This window comes from Denticeps clupeoides, chromosome 9 (assembly GCF_900700375.1).
Source record: "Denticeps clupeoides chromosome 9, fDenClu1.1, whole genome shotgun sequence".
NCBI lineage: Eukaryota > Metazoa > Chordata > Actinopteri > Clupeiformes > Denticipitidae > Denticeps > Denticeps clupeoides.
The window spans coordinates 12445928-12467952 of NC_041715.1; the positions used below are offsets into that span (position 1 = coordinate 12445928).

Genomic DNA, 22025 nt, shown 5'->3' on the forward strand with positions numbered 1-22025 from the left:
AAGAATATCAACTCATTTAAAGGCAACTGCAATTTGTTGTCCCAAAAGTACAAAACCAAATAGGGGCATATGTGAACAAAGACTGATCACATTCAAAAGTCAAAAACTGCACTTGGATTTTATGCTTCTCAGCATGTATGTTTCACAGACTTGTCTTTTTTACGGCAAGAGAGACAACACACTCATATAAACGGGAAAAAAGACATCTGTAGTATCATAAATTATGACATGTTGTGTGGCACATTTGGCAAAGACAATGGACATTTCAGTAGCCACAAATTTTTACACGGTCCTTAAAAAATTACAGTTTTACAGTTTGAGCACCAACCACTGGAAGAGGTTGTCCAGTCAATCCAGGTTTTACTCCCACTTCTTGTCAACAGTAGATCTTACATTAGATGTTTCATCCCTGACGAGGGTCCATGTATCAGTGTGAGTGCATGGAGAGTCTTTGAGGTCTAATTGGGTTAATTGTATCAGGTAAGGGCAAACTGGACATTCAAGACAAGGCAAGTCCTTTTGTCAGTGAGTAGAGCCACAGTAGACACTGAAATGGATTTCCCAACCAGAAGATAGAGAGCAAAGGCATAGAACCATTTAGGTTCAAGGATGCTTTCCTTTGCTCTGGATTTTTTCATGGCTCAGAGACGGAGAAGACAAACTTCAGCAAGACTGCTAAGACAGATTGCCACTCATTCGTATCCACTGCAGTCCCTGCCTTGTGTACTGGACAATATGAGCCATGCTACTGTGGAGAGTCAAAGGTCCAGTAAGTGTGTTGAGGTAATTGAAAAACTCTGTAAAGAAAGAAATACATAGTTGGATGATAAAACATTAAAATATGACATTTTCACAACAAGACAACTGACTCCAGGGACAGAAATCCTGATCAAATATTTCTATGAAATGTGGGTGCAATGCTGCTTTAAGCCTGCAGTACCTTGTTATTTTATTAACAGAAATCCATAAACTCAACCAGTCGGACTGTGCACTCACCTTTGTTTTCTTTGGCCAGGTTGTCCGCAACTTCCCAATACTCATAACTGTATAACACACTGTTGGTTATATTCAGGTGGTTTGCTGCCATCTGGTGGATGCGGTGGGGAATGCTGATGAAAGGGTAGGGAGACACGCTGGTTTGGGTCCCCCCTGCACCCATGGGGGTTTGTGTTGTCGCGGGAAGCACTGTGCCCCTACAATCACACACACAGTGTGTGCCAAACATTAAGGAACCAGTATCCAGTGGACGTACAAATCATAACACTTTTAAACAATGTTGACCCAGCCTTACTTTCCAGCGTCATTCCACGGATTATGAGGGACTTTCGAGGAGCTCTGCTTGGAAAAGAACAACATGACATGACTTATTCTATATGTTGAATTCATCTCATGTTTGTTGGTAGATGTATGAAATATTTCCATAATTGTGATGCATTACAAAAGGCATACCTTGAAGTACTCTAAGAGAGCTTTGGAATACTTTAAGGCATGGTCCTTCTTCAGTCTGAACATTTGCCAGTAAAGAAGAGCCAGACACCGAAAACTGGAGTCCATGTACAACAACGAGAAAACAAAAACAACACACAAATATATTTTAATGAACACAAATAAAACAAGAGCTTTGTGTTAAGCAATCACTGTGAGTGATGTACAACAGGAGCCACCCACCACAACACAGCTAGCTGCTTGTCCTCCTGACTGGCCCCAGGTCCTGAATGGCTCTTGAGCCTCATGGCATACCTGCAAAGACAGAAGATGGGCCACTGTCAAGTGTGCTACATTGTGCTATAGCTCTTGAAAATAAGTATAGATAGTGATGAGGCAAAAAGATTGAATCATAACAACATAAATGTTATTGAAATAATGGGTAACATAAAACCAGACAATCAGTTACAACTATTGTATATAAGGATGTGGTTCAAATAGATATTGGTGCATATCGATCAATATGAATACACCATAAACATGGGTGACATTATATGTACAACAATTGAAGTAAAATGCTTTAAAAAAAAAACTTACCATAAACCAATGTTTTTTTTTTTAAAAGACATGTGCCTAATTGTAAACATAATGCATACTGTAATACAAGCAAATAATTTCTAACATATGCATCATGGGGTTGTAGCAAAATTTCTTCCACAAACATTTAATGGATGAGACCCATGTATTGTAATTGAATGTGTGTCTGTTCTTCTGTATGCACAATTAAATTACCGTATTAGTTCCACTGTTTCAGCATACATGGCATGAGGAGACTTGGACTCCATAGGTCCCTCCTCCATGGCTTTTCCACATTCCATGAATGACAGGGCAGCATCCACGTAGTTAACTGCCTTTCCAAGCTTGTCTACCTGTATAAAAAAGCAACAAAGAGTTATGCAGATGTATCAAAATATTCAGGAATCAGAGTTATTTTAGGAAACGTACATTTAAGGTTTTTTTCCACTACTGCTGGTGGTCTTTTATTAACCAATGATGCAATGAGTCAAGGTTTTGCTGGCTTACTGACATTTACACACGTGTGTTACCCTGCAGTTCTCACCATGGCATCTGCTCGATGCTTCAGTCTCTTTGCTTCATGCATGTAGTATTCGGCATGCTGTGTGCTTCAGAAAAGAGGCAGAATTGAAACAAAATAAGACACATTTCAACATAAGCATGCATTAGATACATTCCATATATATGCAAAAAGGGCACAGCATAGCTTACACATCTTTGTACGGAACAGTTCCTCTGTGGTGTAAGGCTGGATTTAGGGTGGGTGCCCAAGGTGCACATGAAGTCTGAGGTTGTCCTGAGACACCTACGGACTCCTTCTCCACCTTCAGCTGTGCCCTCTGCACCTATGGCAAGACAGGTCAGTAGTTGCCTCTTAAACCTCTTACGACAGCCTCTGAAGAGTGAGCCTGTTGATTTTCTTGTGTTTCAGCCTTGATGGCAGATGCCAGTGGATAGCACTTACCTGTGATTTCACTCTAGCAGCGTCTTTATCCCTCTCTGAGTGTGCGTAGTACTGGTCAGTGTCCTGAGGTTTGTCTGATGATTTAGTGGGCTCCTGAGTGTCCGAAAGAGGAGAGAGAGGGGAGAGTGGCTGGAGTTTTGTGTCAATGTAATCTTCCTGATACCTGCTTCCAGAGACATTCACAGAAAACAAGAAAGAAAACACTATTATTTGAGGAAGAGTGTGATTTGAAGACAATAAAACCTTAAGTCCAATCCGTCCCACAGTGCTAATACGCAACAGACGAGATAGACTGAAGACCATTTTTTTTTTCAGTTCACCATGAATTTTTACACCCTTAACATCATTTTAATTTGTGTTCATTTCAGTTTCCATTGTGGTGTAACATTCTCCTGATATTGTATATGGCATCACATCTATGCCGTTTTAAACATTTCACCCCAAAGGTCACCTATAAACCAGAAAAGCACACACGCCTACATGAAGACACTGTGGATCAAGTTTACGTGTCACACTGTACGTATCGTCTCACTTCACCAAGCCTTCCCTGAATTCTCTACTCTTTTGCTACTACGGATTTTTTCTTACCCATTTGCTCTGATGTTGAAGTAGGCATCCAGGTTGTCTAGACCACCTGAGCCAGATTTGTCTGATGGGTGGTTAGAATGTTCATGACTTCTCTTACCATCCCTGTGCACCATTCCATTCTCAGACTAAGGCAAGAGTAAACAGAGAAACAAGCCTTAACTTAATGATCTGGAGCATCATAGTCCACTAAAATGATTTGTAGGTCTTCCAATTTCCATCTTTCACTCTTACCTTGCGTTTTCTTCTGAGGCCTTCGGGGTCCTGCTCTGGATGATAAACGTGCCTCATGGATGTTTTATCTTTGGCTTTCACAGATGGAGAAGATGAGGTTCTTCTTCTTTGGGGGGCTGCAGTGGCACTAGGCACTCGGGAGATTAGGGAGAGATCTATCCTGACCACCAGGTTTCTGAGGCCTCGCTGGGAGACAGTGGGGGTCTTCTCATTCCTGCCAAATGGCACCAATGTATAAAGCTTGTGCTTCCCTTGCTGTCTTTGGCCTAAGGCATCTGTACTCAACCTCCTAGGCTGATCAGCCCCAGATCCGGGCTCTGCCGGGCTTGTGGACCTTTGCTGCACTCTCTTGCACACTTGCCGTTGACCTGATGTAGAATCTGCCCTGACCTTGGTGACGTTCTGTGCTGGGCTTGTTTCAGAGTCCGATTCTGAAGAGGATGAGGAAGAAGAGGAAGAGGACGATGAAGAATAGTCGGTTGGTGGGATGACAGGTGTGGGTGAGTGTGAGACGGTAGGTGAAGGTTCTCTGAAATGAGGCTGTGATGTGTCTTCAGTTTTCTTCTTTTTTTTCCTTGACTGTTCGTCTCCACCATCCCAGTCCTGCTCTTGTCTTTGGGGCTGGTGGTTGAGGGGATGAGTGGTGTTGGTGTGGGGCCTTTGCTTTGGCTGCACTGCCTGCCATTCGCCGTTGTGCGTCGTCCTCCTCCTCTTCTTCCTCACCCTTTCACCCTCCTGCCACCTTCTGTTGGTCTCCTCCTGCTCCCCCTCCTCGTCAGAGCTCTGGAGCCAGCGGTGTCTTAATAACTGCTCTTCCGCCAGTCTCCTTGTGCCCTCTGAAGCCTGATGAGGGACCTCAATGTGTCTGGCCACTCCCCGGTCTCTCTCCTTAGGCTTAGACTCCTTTTGGGAGGGCCTAGAGTTGTGCACAAGAGGGACTTCCTTGGATTTTAGCCTTGGTTTTGGCTTGGGACTGGATCTGCATTTAGAACCAGAGCGGGGATCGGGCTGAGATGGCGGTCTACAGTTGTAGCTGGCCTCCTGACTGCTTCTGCTGCTGGCCTGCTTGTTGCTGTCAGAGGATGAAGGGCACTTGGCTTTAGCTGTGGGGCTCAGTGCAGGCAAAGAACTTGACTGAGTTTGATGACTGGAGATGGAACGTGAACTGTGTGCAGATCTATGGCTATGCTCACTGGATTTGTGGATGTGATTGCTGGCCTTGTGACTTTCTCCACTGGGTTTACGAGTATGATCCACAGGTTTATGCTCTGTGCTACGTACAGTCAATGTAGAATGCTTGGGTTTCAGAACAGGGTCTGATACAGCGCTAGGCGGTGCTTTATGCCTTGGGCTGTTGTTTGCAGTTGGACCAATGCTACTGGACCTATGCTTGGACCTTGGCTCCGTACATGTGGCTTTGGACTTTTTGAGCTGTTTATGAGATGTATTTGCAAAAGAATTTTGCTGGGGATGATGGTGAGAAGTAGAGTTTGATTGGGATTTTTTCAGGTCAGTGTTGGAGGGTGGAGGCACCCAGGGCCGAACTCGTGGCTTGCGGACAGGACTGGATCTGATTGTGTCACCTAAGGGAGAGCTGTGCCCTTCTTGATGGCGGCTCTGGACCTGAGTGTAGAGACCGCGGTTGGGTCGAGATGGCTGAGTCGGTGTAAGGCTTGGACTAGGGCTTTTGGGGACGTGTGTGGGAATGGGACTGGGACTTTGGTTCCCCCTAGGGCTTGCAGATGGGCTTAGACACACAGTTGGCACAGGACTTGGGGCTGGACTATTACCTGGGCTTGGGCAGGGGCTGTAGCTTGGACTTGGCAACGAACTATGTCTGGGACTGTAATCAAACTTTGGACTGGGAACAGGGCTTCGATTTGGACTGTAGTCTCTCACCCAGGACCTCCCTGGCGATGGGCCTCGTTCAGAATCAGAGACTCTCCCTCTTGGCTCGTGTTCAAAGGAGCCTTGGTCCTTCGGAACCTTTCCAAGCCATTTGTCTAGCTGCCATTGAGTACAAGAGGAACTGTCTGTGCCCTAGTGAGGAAAGGGTGATGACAGAAAGTCAGAATTTATAACAAAACGTAGTTTTTCATTAGAATCCTCATCTGGCAAAGATAAATAAAAATGAAACAATCCACTTTGTGTTAAAATGTTGTTTTTGGGACTACGTGAAATTTTTGAGCACATAAATTTACATTATTTAAAAGTCATTGCTTTTGATAGAAAGAAACAAAACAATAATAATACCAATAAAATGGCAATTAATGAATTGAATATCTGGCTGTCATGGTGACAGGACACAGCAGGAAAAAGGACGCAATCGGCAAATGACAAAAAACAGGAGAGCCATAGATTAATATATCTAATTGCCTGGAGTTGGATCATGAACTTTCTGTAGAGTTCCAAAATAACTGCAGCAGTTCCAGTAGTTCCGTTCTACGTATATTATTGTTCAATCTGTGAATTGACAACTTTCGAATGTGTGAAATTAATAATGATATATTGTTTACACCCTGTCCCCAAGTAGCATGTCAGCCTGGAATCCAAAACAGAATCACTGGAACTCTGTATGTATGGCAGTACAGCATTTATTAAAAAGTAATTAATTGTTTTGTGGAACAAGGCAGAGAAACGATAGAATTAATCTATCTGACAGAGATTACAATAATATAATAAAGGCCTCTTAGAAAGCATGTTCCTGTTCAAGCTTATACAAATGGTTGTCCATGTGATTTAGAAATCACAAAAAAACATACTTCAAACACACTAATTTACATATATATTGTACCAACAATTAGATATAAGCATGAAGGCATTGAGTATGAATAAACAATTTCTTTTGGCAGACCGATATCTAGTGATAAGAAAACTAAATGAAAAAAAAGTGCAGTTAATGTGAAAATAATTTTCAGCAGTCACACGTGCCCGCACACAAGTCCTAGCACATAACACTGACACATATGCAACTTAGTCTGCCCAGCCAGTGTACAAATCACTAAATCACTGTTACAGTGATACGACCAAAAGCCAGTTTAAAAATAGCCAGTAAGTAAAGATAATCATACTCACTTACACTGTGTCTCACAAACACATGCAGGCTGCGGCATATACCGTCTCTCTCTCTCGCCTCTCTCTGCAGTAGCTGACCAGCAGTGCTAATTTAAACCTCTACTCAAACATAACCCCCTCCCTCAGCCCTCACTCTTCTCTCTCTCTCTTTCCAGAGAAGACACTGCATCTCTTGTGGACTCTCTACCACAGTCTTCCCTCCCTCTCCTCCTCCCTCTCCCGCTCTCTCTCACCCTCTACCTGGAACTCTGAGTGCTGATTCCAAGCCTTCCTCCTGTGAGACACTGTGCAGCTCCGTACAGATGAAAAACACATGGTGTTACCCCCATTTTGAGCGCACGCACACGCACACGCACACACACACACACACACACACACGCACGCACACACACATGCACACACACACACACACACACACACACACACGCACGCACACACACATGCACACACACACACACACACACTTCCTTTCCTTCTCTATAGGCTCCTGATATATGCTAAGTAATAGAGCCAACTATGTCGCACAGGCACCTTCATTCATACTGTGTGGCAGGTCAAGGCTCCAGCTCTCTCTCCACATGCGGCCCAGACCAGATCCCTTCCCCCTCCACAATAACCCCCAGCTCCTCACTTCAGTTGAGCAGGGGAAAAATATTTTGACATGACTACAACCATTCCACACAGACAGAAAGCGCACAGTCCTTGGTGCATGCCTCCAATTCCTTGAAGCTACTGTGTCTTGGGAAAGAAAAGGAGACGTGTGTGGATTCTGGAGTGAAACAGACCCTCCATGACTTCCTACTCATTTATTCCACTGGGACTCCCTGTGTTGACATGACACCCAAACTCAAATTCTCAGCAGCCCCTAATCCCCCGGCCCGTACACCCCCCCCACCTCTGCTCATGCACATTCCTCAGAGTAGCTCCACTCATTACGCTCCCCAACGACCACTCCACCTGGCGTACCATGGCCCCAAAATCTCTTCCAGCCCTCAGAGGTGACAGGCTGGGGTCAAGACAGACAAATATGACAAGAGAAAAGTGAAAGTACAAAAGCGGACGAAACGAGAAAGTTGTAGACATACTTGCGGCAACTCCTTGCTGCAGGTCAGAGGGTGTGTAGGTGTCCCAGGCGGGGAGCGCGCTTCTGGGCTCGGGCTGCGGGAAAGCTGGCTGCTGCTCTCCGACTCACTGGAGGAATCAGAGGCCGAGGAGTCCGAGCTGGAATGTCTCACCCTCCCGCCATGTGTATGTGCGCGCTGCTGTCCTGGCAGGCTGTCGGTCAACACACACGTGCACGCGCGCACACACACACACACACACACCAATGATTTCTAGCTCAGATTACACACTCCCACTCATGTATATGTACGTTAGTCACAAGCACATGCATTCTACCTGCTGAAATCATACCAATTAGATTAGAGCTTGGAAAAGTCAATGCATGCACATACACAAACATGCACACATACAAACAGAAAGATACACAATCAAGACAGATGAGCACGTGACTGACATATGCATGATATACACTAGTATACTGTCCATTATACTGTCCATGTCAGGATGTATGCATGTGCAGTGATAGTAAAATATTGTTCCTTACTGTCCTTTTTAAGGCCAGAAGAAACTGGTCTACCATCCAGCTGTCACATTCCACACACACTGACCTCTCCTACGCATCACCCAAAGACACACACATGCATACACACTAAAATAAACTTACTGGTCATTATCTCCCCGAGAGACTGTTTGCTGAAGACCCTGTTGGACAATTAAAAGGAAAGACAAGGGTCATCTCCCTGTCATTTGTGGACAGGTGTCACTATCAGTCTGGTGACCGTTCAACCTCCCTGTTAACTTATGGGATGGGTTAAAAAGTCACTTTCACAAGCATCTCATACATAGTAAATGTAAATACAGGGATCCTGAATGGTCTGTGGTGCTGTCTTCAAGAGTCTTACTCATATCTAATTTGTCTAGTTTATTGTAAGATGAAAAGATACACACATACACAAGATGAGTGTGACTTACACAGTGGCGGCGGTGAACCATGCAATGGAGTGTAATAGCATTTATTTAAAACTAATCAGCAATGCCATTACCGCCTGAAAAGGGGATTTAATGAAAACAGAGTGCGACTTCCCCCTCTTTTTCAAGAATGAGGTCAAATAAGAAAGATGAGAGTAGATGACAGTGTGTGTGTATGTGTCTAAACCGTGCACACAACTGTGTATTTGTTGTGTGTGTGAGACCATAGGTGAAAATTCTTCTGTTCTAATCTAATTATTCAAACATGATCTTATCTGAATAATAATTAAAGTAAAAAGTTAAATCTTTGGAAAATGTAAATGGATCAGAATGTTGTAGTGTGTATTACGCCTTTGCTTTATTGACAGTGTAAATAACAGAATAATTTATGCAAAAGCTGATTATAACATTCTAATTTGATTGGTTGTACACGATTTGCACAGGCAGTAGTATTTTGTTCAGTAGTGAAGACCCATACTCCGATTAACACTCTGATGGTGTTAATCTTTCCCCAATGGGTTTAAGTGCAGAGTAATGGTTATTGTGTAAGTACAAAATTAGCCATTTTCTTGGCCCTCCTTTCAGCTTGGGGCCCTAGGCAATTGACTTTACCTCCAAGGCAGTGGCGGCTCTGATATTGTGAAGCTCTGATTTTTCCTGACGTTGACATGCTATGACTGTGGTAGCTGGAAATGGCTCTTAATGAATGGTATTTGAACAGGAATGTATTTTTTCAAAGTGCCATTTAGGCTGATACAGATGTGCTGTCTGCTGTTTACCATAAGCACAATCTTTATTAGCAGGCCACAGATGCACTGTGCGTTTCTTTATTTCTCCCTGAGTCCACGTCTCTGCCTCTTTTTTTCTCTGTTTCAAAAGTCAATTCAATTCACCACATCATGCAATTTTGTATTTTCTAGATAACCATATTTCCTCTTTTATTTTCCCAACCAATGCAGAGGTATATAGTAGAAGAAAGTCACACAGCTGAGAAACAGGCAGACACGGACAATTCCTAAGGCCAGCCCGAGGTTCTTTCAGGAATCGGCCTGTGTCTGCTTTGCGGTTAGGTCTGTCCTACCTTGTCACTGTCATCCTCATCGCTGCTAAGCTTCAGGTCGTCAGCAAGCATGCTGGTGGAGCACAGCAGACACATGCAGATTAGCACGAGCAGAAGATCATAGCACAGGAGGACCATGCTCTGCACAGGCAGTGCAAGTGCCAAACAAAAACACGCTTATAAACACACCCCTCAGTTGTGTAATGGCACTGCGGTTTTCATTGTTGTTTGGCCTTCGGCCTCCTTCTCGCTCACACGGTGTTAATTTCCCCCAGCCACTTAATTGCATGCTAACTGTGTAAAAATGTGTGTGCATTTAATGACGGGTGCAGTCGTCAGGGAGGAAAGAGATAAAAAACAGAGGCTTGACCCTCCACGTGAACCCTGTTCTGAGCCACAGCAATACTGTGGAGTAGTAAAAACTCCCACCCTCCTTCCCCCGCCATTCACTCTCTTTCCAAGTCCCCTGCAGTTCCTCCATCCAACTACTTTTTGCTACTGTCTATTACCCATATATATTGGAAATATATCATTACCAATAATATATTTCCAATGACAGAAATTTATTGAAAACAAAAATGTATTACTAAAGTTAAATGAAGAGTAAGGTGTAATAAAGTTTCCATATCCTCATCCTCAGCTTATATATGCCTTATTATTAGTCACATATCCAAAATGTGAGAATTACAATGAGCCCCAGCAAATGAAGCTATTGTTCAAATGATCATAGTGATTCAGAAATGTCCTACTTTTTGATAAATTTTGTTCATTTAAAATAATATCAAATATCAAAAATCCTGTCCAGACATTGTTCATGTTGTAAATGACTCTGGTAGCTGGAAATGTCCATTGATACCTACATATATGTGGAGAGGAACTTTATTAGCAAACATTAGTCTTGAATTCCAATAGAATAATGTGTTAACTATCGAAAGTCTGTTGCTTTCATTGCCTGATTTTCAATTACCTCAACAAACTGACATTTACAATGGCCAAGGTCTACCAAGCTGTAGTGTTTTTGACAAAAGAAAACATTTGTAAAAAACAATTATAATTTCAAATATAAAATTCTTGGAACATTTATGCATGTGAGTGTGTGTGTATAATAAACTTCACAGTCAGTGGTAACTCATGCACAGAGCACTGGTGCCTGGTTACTGCTGACAGATCAGGTAACGCGTTCCACTTACCACTTGTGAGGGGCAATGTGTGGATGGCTTGTCCTCATGTGAGTGTCACCTCTGACTGAAAAAGAGAACAAGGGTAAAACACAGAAAACTGAACATTCTGACAGACAGGGAGAGATGGGGCTGTCAGACTAACAGATAAATGCTTACCTGGCTTGTGATGAGAGCCACTCTGTTTCACTTCCTGTGGAGGAAATGAGACTTGAATTAATACTTTAACGAAGGGGTTACAATGCTTCTGAAGAAGCCTTTATTACAATACTGTATGGTGCACCTTGGAGTGGTACAGGAAATTCTCTCCATTCCCTCCCCCTGGGGGTTGCTGGGAAGGCCAGGAGTGGGTCATGTCCTGCAGAAAGAGTAGGGCCAAAGGTCAGACAGGTCAGAAGATGTAAAGATGAAAGGAGCCAACAAATTACACAACAGGTATCGATGTCCCACGCACAGCAACCCCCGCAGAGGCGTCGCTAAGAGCCGCATAGTTGTTTTTATTATCTTGTTCCTCCCGCTGGCTCATTTCACTTCATTAGTCTGTACGTGGAGACAGCCGCCACCAGAGGGCGTGTTGGACATGTGGTGCAGCGTGCAGTACTACTTGCAACTCTGCTGATGATGGTTAGATTGGCTACCCTTCAACCATTTTTTTCATAGATAGAAAACAAGCAGACAGGGATGTTTTCAGAAAAGAAAGTAAAGAACCTCAGGACTTATAAGTCATGATTGGGGGAGAGGAGGCGACAGAATAGAAGCAATAGAGACCAAAAGATAAGTGCATTAAAAGGATGTGCACAACTAGATAAAGTAGGTCAAAATAAAGTGTTAATCTTCCACCCTGCATCTCAACACACAAAAGGAAATCTGTTTCCTCCCCCCTCGTTGTCGAAGGGGTACCAAGCAGATCATTGTCCACTTTGTAAATAATCTGTCATCTGCCGTGTTGTCATTGTTTGACTCCCTGCCGGATTACTTCCCTAATGGGAGGAAACGCTCTGATAACATCAGTGACTATCAGCACAGATAAACAGACCCCCCAGGCACATAGTCTTCTCAGCGTATTAAGCATGGTGGAGGTATTTTATGTCAGGTTCCAAATTCTGCACACACTTGTGGGGAATCTATTCTAAAAAGCACCCAAACTGCTGTAAACAATAGAACTGAGTCAATAATAACAATTATTAAACACATTCAATAGAAATATTCACATGAAAGTGAAGTGTCATTGAGAAACACAGCACACAGTGTACACAATGAAATGTGTCCTCTGCATTTAACCCGTCACCCTCAGCGAGCAGTGGGCAGCCACCGAGAGGTGGCCGGGGAGCAGTGTGTGGGGACGGTACCTTGGGGAAGGTGACCTCAATGGCACCTTGGTGGCTCAGAATTTGAACCTGCAACCCTTTATTCATGTGTCCACTTTCTTGCACCCTAGGCCACAACTACCCTACACAGATAACTGTACACATAAAATAAAACTAAAATGACAAGCAATATAATTTGGGCAAGTGCTATCTTATCTTATCTTCTCTATCGATCTTATCAAAGCTTCATGATCAGGCTACATTTTCACAGGTTTCCAAATCCTAGTTCTCATCACATTGGCAAATAAACAATGAGTTATCATGAAAATGTTAATTAGCATCAGTGGTTACTGATACATTCATGAATTTGTATTGTAAATCTGATAGGTTAAAAATATCAATGATCTGAACATCCTTACTGGGAACGTAACAGGAAAGAGTCATGAATCATTTCAGTCTGTCGACAAGGATTATTATTAGCACTTTGTGACAGTGTGACCACACACACCTGTACTACACTGACAGCCTGGATCATTCAGGGGGACAACGTAGTCACGGCTCATGCTGTTTAACTGTACAGACATTTTCAGGGGTTGGGCCACCGGGACATGCTCAATTATGAGCAAAGTTTCATGGGAGAAATGAGAACAGAACAGAAATGAGGTACAAACCGGGCCACTAAACAAATTGTGAATGAAAACTGAATGCAATAATGTGGAGATGGCAAATTTCAATATTTTATTTGTAATAGAACGTAGATGACAGACCAAAGCATGACCAAAAGTTTAATCCGAGTAAATGTATAATTTTAAAGGAAAAATATGCTGATTAAAAATTTCACGGTGTCAACAAATCCCAAAAAAGTTGGGACAAGTAGCAATAAGAAGCTGGAAAAAGTACATTTTGGGCACTTAAACGACACTGCACCACAACCAGGAATGCTAATGTAAAGGAAATCACAGAATGGGCCCAGGAATACTTCCAGAAACCATTGTCAGTGAACACAATCCACCGTGCCATCCGCCGTTGCCAGCTGAAACTCTACAGTGCAAAGAAGAAGCCATTTCTAAGCAAGATCCACAAGCTCAGGCATTTTCACTGGGCCATGGATCATTTAAAATGGAGTGTGGCAAAATGGAAGACTGTTCTGTGGTCAGACGAGTCACGATTCAAAGTTCTTTTTGGAAATCTGGGACGCCATGTCATCCGGACCAAAGAGGACAAGGACAACCCAAGTTGCTATCAACGCTCAGTTCAGAAGCCTGCATTTCTAATGGTATGAGTGCGTGTGGCATGGGCAGCTTGCATGTTCTAGAACAACATATGCTCCCATTCAGACGTCACCTCTTTCAGGGAAGACCCGGCATTTTTCAACAAGATAATGCCAGACCACATTCTGCATCAATCACAACATCATGGCTGCGTAGAAGAAGGATCCGGGTACTGAAATGGCCAGTCTGCAGTCCAGATCTTTCTATAGAGAACATTTGGCGCATCATAAAGAGGAAGGTGTGACAAAGAAGGCCCAAGACGATTGAACAGTTAGAGGCCTGTATTAGACAAGAATGGGAGAGCATTCCTATTTCTAAACTTGAGAAACTGGTCTCCTCGGTCCCCAGACGTCTGTTGAGTGTTGTAAGAAGAAGGGGAGATGTCACACAGTGGTGGCCTTGTCCCAACTTTTTTTGGATTTGTTGACACCATGAATTTCTGTATCAATGTATTTTTTTCCCTTAAAATGATACATATTATCAGTTTAAACTTTTGTTCTGTGATTTATGTTCTATTCTGAATAAAATATTAGAAGTTGGCACCTCCACATCATTGCATTCAGTTTTTATTCACGATTTGTATAGTCCCAACTTTTTTGGAATCCGGTTTGTATATTCATTACAACAACAACAACAATATTTATTTCTTATATAACCCAAAATCACATAAAGTATGTCTCAGTGGGCTTTATTCTTCCTTTTTGAGTGCTTCAGGTTGTGGAAACTGCACAAACATTCCTTTGCATGTGCATGTGTGTGTGCATGTATATCGAGGGTGTATAAGGTGCCCTCTAGCATCTCAGGACTGAATCATCAATCAATCAATCAATTTATTTTTTAATGCGCTTTTTACAATGGGCATTGTCACAAAGTGCCTAACAAATACAACCATGCTCAAGGCCCCAGGTGAGCAAGCCAGAGAAAAAATTGCCTTCAATCGAAAGAAAACCTTGAGAGGAACCTAGACTCAGCAAGCGGAACCCATCCTCCACTGGTCAGCACTGGATTGCATGTTAAATCAAATACATTTAGAAAATGATGGCATATGAAGGTTATTGTAGTCCACTTGAGTATTATGAAGAACCATCAAGGTACTGTGTTAAAGTCCCAGCAGTTGACTATAGGATGGGGTCACCAGAGGGCCAAGTAGGACAGTCCATGGAGGTTGGCAATGTCATGTGATCGCTCGAAACCAGGAAACTCCCCTCTCTTTCCCTGGCTATGAACAGGGAGTATTTAACTGAAAAGGTCATGTATTATCGGTTATGACAACTTGGGTTGTCACTGGAGAAGGCAGTCGCAAAAACATGGAGCATGTTTGCTAGTGTGAGGATGTACATAGATATAACGGATAAAACGAGGGGAACTTCATACAGAAGGAAGTAGAAGCGCGTGTCAGAAGAAGCGTGTGTCAACCATCTTGCTCCTGCCATTTTGTAAATCCCATATATAAATCCAGAGGATACCGCTGACCTTACACTAGCAAACAAGCTTAGCACCAGGCCAGAAATAGAGTCCATCATGCTGCAAATACATGGAAATCCGATCAATTAAATTCACATGGGTAGTATCTCAAATGATTAATGACCTATGAATATGTCAAAATGGTGAGAAAATTTTTTCGAAATTCTAGTCTCACACGTTCATTTGGCACTTCCATGACCCTTAACCCTCCTGCTGTAACAGCTCCCGTTTATTCACACTTCTTTAAAATACTCCTCCGTTCCCAAGCAGTGTGATTTCTGTCTGACAGCGTACATAACACGTATACAGTGATTTACAAAACTATTCACAATCTGTCATTTATTCACATCACAGTATGTTTACCCTGCGCTGAACTAATTTACTTAAAAATACAAGCAACTATGCCAAAAATGTACAATTTAATAGCATTCGTATATCACAAACTCTAACTCTTTTTTTCTCAGCCTCAATATTGCCATACTACAATGCTACCAAAATCATCTCTACCAAAAACAACGTGTTTAAGGATACACTGAATATAGCCTCTTCTGTGGACATAATGGCATCAACATAAACCTGTTATGTATTTGTATACAAGTAACCACAAGACCAAACTTTAATCAATGTTAACTGGGCATCCAAATAATCATTTTAATCCGCCTGGGTTCAATCAATCTAGAACCAAATAATATTTATAAATTTGTCTAATCAGATCAAATTTCCAAGGATGACTATCCAAGTTAGAACAAAAAGAAAAAAAGGCCAAGGCTCACTCGGCATCAACATTGTTGTCAAGCATGGTGGTGGCATCAATTTTCATCCAAGGATTTATATGGATAGAGCCAAACACAGGCCAGTTCTTAAGGAGAATCTGCATTTAAGGCGAAGACTACTCTACAGACACAAACTAATAAGGCAACGTCTTGGAAAAAATAATGGCCGGCAGGGGCCTAGCCCTGAATCTAATTGAAAATCTCGGCTACAACACGAAAATTGGTTTCCACATTTCATTTTTTGGCAGAACTGGAGCAAATTTGCTTACAGAGTAGACAAAAAAACATTCCTCCAAAATGTAAATGTGTTGTAATTAATGCTAAATTATTGTGGGTGCATTAATGCTTTTTCTTTAATATTAAAATGTGTCTGATTCATATATTTTTTTTATGCATGTCTGAATTTATTGTGCTAGGGGAGGCCATTTGTTTGTTTCAGCACATTAATATCTGGAGGTATAAGAGGAACAGCAAGTACGAAATGTCACAGGCGATCAGCAGAATTCTGCTGCTGCACCAAGAGTGGGCTCATTAAGAATCGGCAAACAAAGGCTCATAAACGTCTTCTGTGTTGTCCTGAGCTCCAGGAATAAAGTCGAAGTGAGCACCTTCGGTTCTGCGCAGTCTAACGTCTGCCTTTTAGCTTCCTCACCTCCTGAGGTAGCATGCAACCCAAACACGCCGACTGTCTCGCTCTCGCTCCCTCCCTCTCCCTCTCTGTCTATGTCCTCTGGCAATCTTGGCTACACAAACACACTCCTGCCTCTGGAGTGCAACTTTTCCCCCTTCTCCGCTCATCCATTTTCCTTCATTATCTCTGGGCTCCTCAGTGCCACCAAGGACCTCGCCTCGTCCCTCTCTCCTCTCTCCTCTCAGCAACAGGGTTTCCCAGGTGAGCCTGCTGCCGTCTTTCTGCTTCGTGTCTTGCCCTTCTCTCTCTCTCTCTCTCTCCCTCTTGCTCGCTCTCTCTCGACGCACAGTGTCTCATGCTTTGCGTTTGCCCAATAACACAGGAGCGAGTGGCAATGGCCTACTTTCTAGTCCCTTTACTCGCATTTCCTGAGGCTTATGGCACATATGGTCTGCTACATATGGATCTAGTGTGCACATGCAAATCCATTCTTCAAAAAATAAAAATATGTAATGTTTGAGTTTTTTGAATGGGCACTGGAACTGCTGACCCTGGAAGGGAAGTGCCAAAATAAGAAGGAGTGATAAGGGATGCAACAAAGTCTACATCTCAGAGGCAGAATATCTTGAGAGGAGCAGCTGCGTTCACTTTCGAGTGGCCTTTCGAATTCGAACATATACGAACGTTCAGGTGCGTGTGGACACACACACACACACACACACACAATGTGAAACCACGCGCCCACTCAACTTTCAGAAGACGCATGCAAGATGATGGTTGCCCAGCGCATATTGTGTGTGTGTCTGCGCACTGAGGCAAGCCACGCGCTTTTAGGCCCACCACATCCTATCACGTACACACACAACTTTCAAATGTAAACAGGGAGATTCAAATGCAAACAGTCGCCGCGTCATGTATGAGACGTCAGTGTTGCAGGATGTAAGCAGTTACAAGAACCGTGCAATCTTGAGCAACTTCTACTCTTAATTCTAGTGTCTAAATCCAAAGCATGATGCATGCACGAGGCTAAAACCTGACAGAATACAGCAGACGTGTCTTTTGGGGAACAGGGTCAATTTAATAGACTATAGACTATAGACCCCCTGTTGGCAAATATAATGTCCTCTCTGAAAATGTCTTCACACATCTTCGCCCCTGGAGATTGTCTTATAATGACTGTCTCCAGCTGTCAACCCACTGTCGTTGCTCTCTACAGCCCAAAATCTGACAAAAAAAAAGGAAGAAACAGCCCTGGGATAAACCGAAACTAGTTGGGCATGGCACATGTGTGGTCTGACCCAGACAAACACACACACACACACACACACACACAAACACCTTTGCACAATTGCAGAAATAATCAGCAAGAGAGCTCATTATAACTTAGTTAGCATGTGCAGACGCACCCTCGCCACTCCACACAGCACAGTGTCTTGTTTAGCCTCAGGCCTGTAAAGGGGGGGCTGGCTTGGTTTGGTGTGGTAGGGGGGTTGGCTGTGGCTGATGCGTCTCTGACTCATAAATAACAATAGCTGATGGTAAAGGGAGATAATCGTTATGCTGTCCACCCGTCTTCTCTTCTGTGCGGCAAGGAGCCATCGTGAAAGCCGCTTCAGTGACTCATTCTGTCTGACGGGAAAGGACATTTAGAAAGACAAGAGGGACGCAGGTGTCTGTCACTCTTCAAGAGACCCGAGGAGGGATCACCCGTGATGGCAGAGGGGTAAAGTCAGAGAAGGTGTGAATGTGAGAGAGACAGGGAGTCAAAATTTCACTTATTCACCCATTGCTTCAGCGGCCTGCCGTGTCACTTTTAACTCTCCGGCTGTACTCTGAAAGCCTAATTTATAAAGTAAAGCCAAAGTATTTTAACACCTTCACACGAATATAAGACCCCCCCGGAAATATTTGGCATCATATTCCATTCGGCGTCACGAGTAAAAGGGAATACCGGTAGATGGCGCCAAACGCGATATTTTACAGCGTTTGCAGTGCTTAATGTGTGTTGACGGATTGCTAAAATGAAACAGTTTATTTGCACTTTCTTGCGCTTATATTTGTAGAAATTAAATTATTTTTTCCACGTAACATGAACATGGCAAATAACTATGAACGGTCTAGAAGAATGCATCAGTCATCATGCCAAAACACATGCTGTAACATCCCTGCCTTGTGTCTGAGTCGAACACGTCCGCAAAAGCAAGACTGAAATCAGGATAAAGCTAAAAAAAAAGAAGAAGAAGAAGAAGAAGAAGAAGAAGAAGAAGAAGAAGAAGAAGGTGCGAGAGAGCGCGACGGAAACCGTTTCAACGGTCAACCCGCAATCTGAAATAAGAGCTGCACAGAACCTATAATAATAATAATAATAATAATAATAATAATGATAATAATAATGATAATGGAAATGCTATTTGTGGCAGTAGTGTTACTTGTAGCCACCTGTGCGTAGTGCTGTGCCCGTGAAAATATCAAAACTTCTTCCGTGTAAGTGAACGCGTTGGTTGTGGAAGAATAAGCGCGGTCTGACGCCTTCTTTTGCGCCGCATGCCGGCGAATGCCGGGCGGGTCTCACCTGGAACGCGTGTCGGAGCATGCAGCAGACGTCTACGAGTTTCCCCTTCTTCCCGAACACGGTAGGCATGGTTCCGCTCCGCCGCTACTCCGCTCCTGCGGCGCCCATCTCAAGTCCGGCTGGAGTCGCGGACGCCGCGGAGCGCGCTGCTGGGTGGGTGTCTGGGAGGGTGGGGGCGGACCGGCGACTGCCCCTCTCCACCCGTCCCCGTGTCGAGTCACGACCGAGTGTGTGTGTGTGTGTGTGTGTGTGTGAACATGTTGGTGACAACTCGCGAATGGGCGACGTCGGGATGCTTTTAACTGACTCATTGTTTTTATTCACGTGATAAAATGTCGCTGATTGAGAATGAATGCAGAGTTATGGCCTGTGGAGTGCTGGTTGGGCTGTACATGGTGTGTAAACGGGGACTCTGGCCCTTTAACTGGGAGCTGCTGGGGTGTAATGTGGGGGCAGGTATTGAGGGGTGGTGAGGGTGCACTTCCTCTTTGACCTTTACTGGGTTACTGGCGTGTTCTCTGTGCAGACTGGGTGGTAAGTAGGTGTGGGTTGTGGTCAACAGCAGGTCAACGTCGAGGAAGAGGATAAAATGAACTCAACTGTCAAACTGTCACTACGGTTTATATATTTTTAAATCAGAGGTTGACATTTGAATTGCTGCAATTCATTTATAAACGTGTTAAAATAAATGAATGCGCTTTATTTTATTTCGTGTGTGGGGTCTGACCTTTGGCACAGAAGCAAAACTCATCCACACGATGGAGATTGACAGTGAAGGAGTTTTCGGGCCGATTGCGATGGCTCACGTTTTGCATGTTGCATTTACATTTTCAAATGGAGACGCACGGCTGCCGACGTTCTCGTCTAAACATCTGGTCAAGTCACTGAAGAGCTACAGCCAATGTTACAAGCAGATTACAACGCTACGTTATTACAGTAAATGCTATTTGTGGAGTCTCAGTAGATGAGCAGGGCCACTGTACCCAAACTTTCTTTCACAGTTGTGTAGTGTGAACATAGAATTGTGCCACTAGTCTGACTAGTTGTGTCCAGTTACTTATTTTCGTGGGTTGTCTATGCATTAATAATATAGTTTAGCACCAGAGTAATAAATGATTCATGCTCAGTAAAGTCAGTTTTACTGGTGGGCATCAATCTTTTCAAGTCTTCAACTTGCTGGTCACCTGTAGAGACAGAAATGCTTGTCCCTTCTGTTTTTTTTTCTCTCTCTCGTTGTCATAGCAATCCCCATCAGCGCAAGTCAGGCTCCCCTGAGATGTCAGGCTGCCTGTCTTCTCACACATCATTTCTGTCCATCATGCTGAGTTTCAGATGACAGCCACTGGGAGTTAGGACCCTTCAGAAATCTTAACAGGTGTTTTCGACCGCCTCTAATGCTGAGGAACCAAGAGAGTGTCAAGAGCTAATCAGAGTGTTTAAGTGGCAGTGTGGAGTGTGTGTGGGAGGTGGGGGTTAAATAACAGATACTGAGGAAGGTATAAGGAGGCATTTTCTCAAGGAGACGGTGGATGTGTGTGTATGTGTATACACCTCTCACTTCATCCTGTGTAATTAAGTGGTGTTAAACTGCCGTCCTGAATGACCATAGGCCTACACATACGATGTTATTATATCTGTTATTATGCTTAATAAAGTGTGTTTATTGCCAGTTGGACACCACTGGTCCATTTTGGTTCATAGAGTTTAAAATGGGTGGACAATTTTCAAAATTCAATATCTTCTTAAAAATGTAGTCTGGTAAAAATGAAATCTACTTGCATCAGGGATTTCTGTCGGTCGGAAACATTCGACTGTTACCAAGTCAAACAGGTCCTGCATTGGGAAGTCAACTGCTAAATGTTTTGTGAAATCAGTGTCTCACGGGTAATCAAGTCTAGGATTAGGGCCCCTAATTTTAAACTGGTGGGGCGGCACAATGCGCTAAGTGTGGGGCTTGTTCACTGTTATAAGGTGAGGTGTAATCGAGATTTACATAAATAAATGTAAATAAAAATAGATGTACATAGAAAAAAAGAAAACTAGAAGGAAACATGATCTTTAATGATGTGACGTGATGACAGCCACTGGTTTACATCACCTAGAATGAGGAAGTAGTGCGCATGTGGGTTATCAATCATCAGGCTCATCAGACTCTGCTCATAAAAACACCATTAAAAGATGTATGTAATGGGTAAATTAAGGGTCAGTAGGTTCTCTTCTTCAAGATACAGATAGCAAGTGGTTCTTTCTTGCCTTTTATTTATTTCTGTAAGTCCTGTGGACGCCTAAAATTGCACTAGCAAACAAGCCCCACGCTTAGCATGTAGCCCTTAGTGTCTCAGTGTTTAACTACAAAACTTGCTGTTTTCATTTCCAGGCAGGGAGGAAATAGTTTACAATGGCAATGGTCACAGTTGTCACTGTGTAGTGCACATCTACAATGCATGGTTATGCAAATGTGTTATCAGATATGTCAGACAGATTCTGAAAATGTTCATTTCAGCGATACATCTTCATTACTGTGATGATGAAATTATGATCTTTTCTTTTTTGGTGGTTTCGTGTGAGCACTGGCAAGAAGAAATATGTTTACGTGAACATTACATTTAAAAAAATATTGTTACATTTTGTGCTAATCTCTTGATTTTCACCCTTAATAAAGAGTGAAGCCCATGTGGCATGCTGGAACAGTAAAGAGCTGAGGTGTACATGCAACGACTGTGCACTTAGTTTCTATAATTTTATTGATTCTGACATTTTCCGTGGCTGCTATGGTATTTTACCCCTGAATGTTATAAAACATTATAAATAGCAGCCAAAATTACAGTAACAGGAATCCACATGACTATACAGGGGGGCTGAGCACGATTTATGATATT

General features: G+C 43.2%; 1 protein-coding gene across 4 annotated transcripts; it reads right to left on the bottom strand.

The window, feature by feature from the left end:
* Positions 1-41: 41 nt before the first annotated feature.
* aff3 (AF4/FMR2 family, member 3) lies at positions 42-19352 on the bottom strand. Of its 4 annotated transcripts, none has more exons than XM_028992331.1 (18): positions 19147-19352; positions 11412-11486; positions 11288-11321; positions 11141-11195; positions 9972-10023; positions 8586-8623; positions 7945-8134; positions 3785-5824; positions 3554-3678; positions 2966-3131; positions 2713-2840; positions 2546-2609; positions 2218-2354; positions 1669-1740; positions 1450-1543; positions 1292-1338; positions 997-1193; positions 42-797 (listed from the first exon to the last, which is right to left on the bottom strand). In XM_028992331.1, exons 1-18 carry the CDS (start codon positions 19213-19215, stop codon positions 676-678), a joined length of 3705 nt encoding a protein of 1234 aa, XP_028848164.1. In that variant the 5' UTR covers positions 19216-19352; the 3' UTR covers positions 42-675. The 4 variants fall into 4 exon arrangements, with proteins under 4 accessions (XP_028848164.1, XP_028848161.1, XP_028848163.1 ...); XM_028992328.1 differs by having other exon boundaries at positions 2713-2846; positions 19147-19351; XM_028992330.1 differs by having other exon boundaries at positions 2713-2846; positions 2966-3128; positions 19147-19350.
* Between the last annotated feature and the right edge of the window lie 2673 nt (positions 19353-22025).

Excerpts from the sequence above, each read along its gene's own strand:
- aff3 (XM_028992328.1), bottom strand. The coding sequence starts at position 19,215 with ATGCCTACCGTGTTCGGGAAGAAGGGGAAACTCGTAGACGTCTGCTGC. Across the intron at positions 8,135-8,585 it reads TCTCGGGGAGATAATGACCA|CCTGCCAGGACAGCAGCGCG; the intron begins GTAAGTTTATTT and ends GTTGACCGACAG. Across the intron at positions 1,741-2,217 it reads GAAACAGTGGAACTAATACG|GTATGCCATGAGGCTCAAGA; the intron begins GTAATTTAATTG and ends CTGTCTTTGCAG.